Below are 4,245 nucleotides of genomic sequence, written 5' to 3' on the forward strand. Positions count from 1 at the left end.
ACAAGAAAAACTGGTCTCACCAGTAAATATGTTAAATAACTACCAGTGAAAATAGTTTAAGAGGTAAACGAACAGTATTCTTGTCGCAAAGTCTGAAAAGTTTATAAGCGAAGCTTTCGCCTGTATCGCACAGTCTTCATCAGCGATTAAAATTAGCTCACGTTGTCTCGTGAATGCAAATTGTTTAATCGCGTGATTAAACAATTGTCACATGATTAAACAATTTGCATTCACGAGACAACGTGAGCTAATTTTAATCGCTGATGAAGACTTTGCGATACAGTCGTAAGCTTCGCTTATAAACTTTTCAGACATTGCGACAAAAATATTGTTCGTTTATTTTAACACCAAGGTCAAGAATGAGCGTACATAGTCAGTTTAAGAGGTGTTTAGACAAGAAATAAGCTCAGTTTCGGCTCTTGCTCTCAGTTGTACTTGTTTGTTGCTCAGGCCATAAACGTAGCTGTAAATTTTAATTAAATAACGAGCCGGTCGTATTAACTGGGCGGTCACAAGGCGGGATTCACTGTATTTCAGATTTTCTTGATAGCACAGCGATTATTTGATACCATGGTATGACAACACCATCTTCAAAACGTTACAATTCAAGTCATGAACTTGTATATTTCGCGAAAGTTAAAACTTAAAATGCGCTCGTTCACTTTATTTTGGACGATTTTCTCTTTCTTCCTTTTTCACTGAAAAAAGGATAAAAATAGCTCCAAATTTAATGAAAAATGAAATATTTATTTGACGATGAAAAAACAAACAATAGCAAGAGATGAGCATGGAACACGTTTTAGTTTTAAATGTTTTTAACGCGCATAGATTTAAACTTAACTCAATTTCTGTCGCGAGCGGCGTCGAAACTTACGTTAAGATTTTGCCTGACAATTTTTTCAATCTTGTCTAATTCTCCTATGTGAGGACTCCTGTTTTGAGAGCGTTTTAAACGCATTATTTGGAAGTTTCATTTTACATGTTTATGTATATATGACAAACAATCCATCGTGTCTTGTTGGTTTTTGAATTTTCCTAAGTACCCTTACAAAACACGTGTATAATTAGTCATAGTTATTAGACCTCATTACCTTAAAAAACACACGTTGAACTCCGAACCAGGCGATTAAATCAGATAATTCTTTTGTATCAATCTTATACAAATGTCACTTGTTACAATTGCAACTTGATTTTAACCGATTTTGAAGAAGGTTTGCGGTAGCTTGAGGGACAAGCATACTGAATCAGCTTTGGTGTTTGTGGATAAATCATTGAACGGCATAATTATGTTGACATAATGAATTGACTTTCGGGTTTATTCAAGTGTAGTCAAGTGCAAGTTTTTTGCTCGCGCGGCGAAGAGAGATTCATATCTTACTTCTCCTTAGAAAATCGATACGTTATAAAGCAGATACGTGATGAGAGTAACGAAATTCATTAACAAAGAATTATTTTACCGACTGTGACAGTGCGAATTTCAAGAGCTGAGATTAAAAGAAATATGACAGCGGGTAACGGAATTAACATTTTGAGGGTTTAAAAGGGATTGTGTCACGGCTGAGTTAAGTTTATTTTAACGACACAGTTTTGCCAAATACTGCGCTATGAAACCTAATGTTTGCGAGGAAACCACTTCTATGGATCTAAATGAAAAAAAAACATAGCTTCACTGCAACCAAATGTGTCTGTCTTCGTCAATTTTGGCAATCCGTACCTTCTTTTGTACTTGCTGTGTTATTGAAAAGTTCTTTCGCTGTTTTATATTTTTATATTTCACCATGCCTGCTAAATTTGGCTAAAATCCGCGACACAGTCCCTTTAACGTTTTATACAAGTTCCATTATTTTAAGCTAAGCCACAGAGGCCATTTCGAATAAGATCGATCGTAAATGACGCAATGCAACCATAGTGTTCTAATTTATAATATATTTTTTAGATACCTATGTCTACTTTTAGCCCCTGGAGAACGTTCGAGTTTCAAAGAGGGATATCGTGCACGAAATACATTATTTTGTACTATTGTTTTACCTTGCCCCCATTGTAAATGAAAATACACCACGCAAAATTAAAGATATGTTCCATTCATCCCTTGATAAAACAATCACTTTAATTGTTGTATTGATCAATAAACATGTCAGTTTTAACTGTGATTTTATACACTATATGCAAAACAACTCAGTGAAACGAGCAGCGCTCTGTTTATAAAACTTTTGAAGTTTTGACAACAGGTTTTAAAGGCAATATTATTTTCGACTTCGTTCGCTGCCTTATGAAAGAAAAATATCATAAAAATTTATGTGATGTTTAAAGTCTTAGTAAATTAAAATCGAAATACATATATGTAAAGAGGGCTTTACTTTAGCGTAGTTTCACTTCGGCCATGTATATAAATGAGCCCGCGGACTTTGTCACGAAAGTTATTGTTACTTAGCAACAAGACGTTTTCTTCGTAGTTGACGTCAATTATGACTTTCGCGAAGACACGCGAGTAATCGCGCAATGTTTTTGATTGAGTTAAAAGAATAAAAAGCACTTCTAGTGTTAGTGTAAAGATCAGCAATCAAGAGCGATCTTGTTTACCGGATAGATTTGACCTTAACTGGGTAAAGCCAAAATATAATTCATAACAAACTTATTTCATCACGTATAGAAACTTATAAGTCTGTTATTAGATAAATATAAGCATTTCGTCCCTTTAAATGCGGTTTGTATTACTTCCAGATAAAATCTCTAACCTTTGAGCTACGGAAAACCCGTTTACAACGGGATCTCCGACAATCCCTCGAGATCGCGACTTTTTACCTCGGCTTGGGCCGTCGTTACTTCGTGAGTCTTCGCTCAGAGTGTCGGATAGCGATCGGATGTAATTACAAGCGATCCGAAGAATCTCCAGCTTAGTGACCCGTCGTTTGCTCTGCGGCACGGGTAGACATTTCTTGAGGCTTTCCAGCGCTCTATTCAAAGATCGCATTCTTCGTCTTTCGCGGTCGTTAGCACGAAGGCGGCGCATTTTTTTCAAAGGCTGTCCACGGCCCTGCCTCGTGCATCCGTCGACATGAGAGGCTTCAGAGCTGCGTGTGTCGTCCATCGAGTCACTCGCCAAGCAAATCTCGTCCAATACGTCTAAGCCAGTTGTTGTCCCGTTTTGAAGAATGTCAGTTGGATTCTGTCCTTCTGGTGTTTTCTCGAACGGATATGCAGATAAATCATGGTATCGCACGGTACTGGATGTCGGAGGGTAATCGACTTCCCTGTACTTGACAAGCGAGTTCAACTGCTGTTCTGAAAGGCCAAACCCGGGCCGATTATCAGGAGTCAATGTGTCGACTGTAAATGCATCATCAAAGGCCGTTCCAGTGTAAAAACTTCCGTGAAAAAGCTCCTCCATTTTACTCTGCAAACGAAAAAAACACAATACAAAATCAAATAACAAATCAAACAGAATTTACCCAAAAAGAAGAAATATCGAGTAAGGAACCTTGTGGTAGATAATGATTGGATATGGAAAGTTGAAACATGACTAGAGGGAAATAAGCACCCTTACTGACCTCTGTGTTGCACCGGTGCTCGGCGGTGTGTTTTTGTCAAATGAGCAAGATTTCCATCTCACGTGCTTCTTTTATCAGCGCCCAGTGCTGCACGATGTTCCACAGTTGTACAAAGGGGTGACAGAATAAAGTACAAAACCAATTAGTCAAACCTTTGCATAAACGCACCGCCGCGCAATGCTGTCACTTTCGTGAATTACATAATAACTTTGTAGTGTTGTCCGGCTTCCCCGCGAACCGAGAAGAAAAGAAAATGTCAAACAAACTAATAAAAACGACACGATTCCTCAAGACTTAATATCACTCATTTCTTTTATAGGTTGCAAGGCAAACGAGGGCTTTTTTGAACCATCTATCAAATGTTAGGTAACTTAACAGCATTGAAATTCATTTTTTTACAAAACGTTTTTGAACACAAAAGAAGATGTTTTCTTCTTTTGAACAACAAATCTAAGCACGCCGCTAATATTTTTTACTTTATGTTCGCTAAAATTTTCTAAGCAATTCAGCTACTGACAACTAAGAAGCCACTTACGATGCAAGAACTTCAAACAAACTTTCGCAGCTTGTTTGTACCAAACGAACAGAAAACTTTCAGTCACCAGCATTTTTATGACCAACACGCATGCGCGGAAACTCAGTTTTTCTCCTCACATTGCGGAAAAACCCGCGAAAAAATCCTGGTTTTGAAGTGAAC

At 37.6% G+C, this 4,245-nt stretch overlaps 1 protein-coding gene across 1 annotated transcript; it reads right to left on the reverse strand.

Moving 5' to 3' along the window:
- Positions 1-2,091: 2,091 nt before the first annotated feature.
- On the reverse strand, positions 2,092-3,604 carry LOC144666154 (neurogenin-3-like). Its single transcript, XM_078527518.1, has 2 exons — positions 3,549-3,604; positions 2,092-3,394 (listed from the first exon to the last, which is right to left on the reverse strand). The coding sequence occupies exon 2, from the start codon at positions 3,386-3,388 to the stop codon at positions 2,696-2,698; it is 693 nt and encodes a 230-aa protein (XP_078383644.1). The 5' UTR covers positions 3,389-3,394; positions 3,549-3,604; the 3' UTR covers positions 2,092-2,695.
- Between the last annotated feature and the right edge of the window lie 641 nt (positions 3,605-4,245).

Source organism: Oculina patagonica, chromosome 9 (assembly GCF_052425735.1).
Source record: "Oculina patagonica isolate OP01 chromosome 9, crgOcupat, whole genome shotgun sequence".
In the NCBI taxonomy this organism is placed as follows: Eukaryota; Metazoa; Cnidaria; class Anthozoa; order Scleractinia; family Oculinidae; genus Oculina; species Oculina patagonica.

Coding starts and splice junctions, on each gene's coding strand:
- LOC144666154 (XM_078527518.1), bottom strand. CDS start 3,388: ATGGAGGAGCTTTTTCACGGAAGTTTTTACACTGGAACGGCCTTTGAT.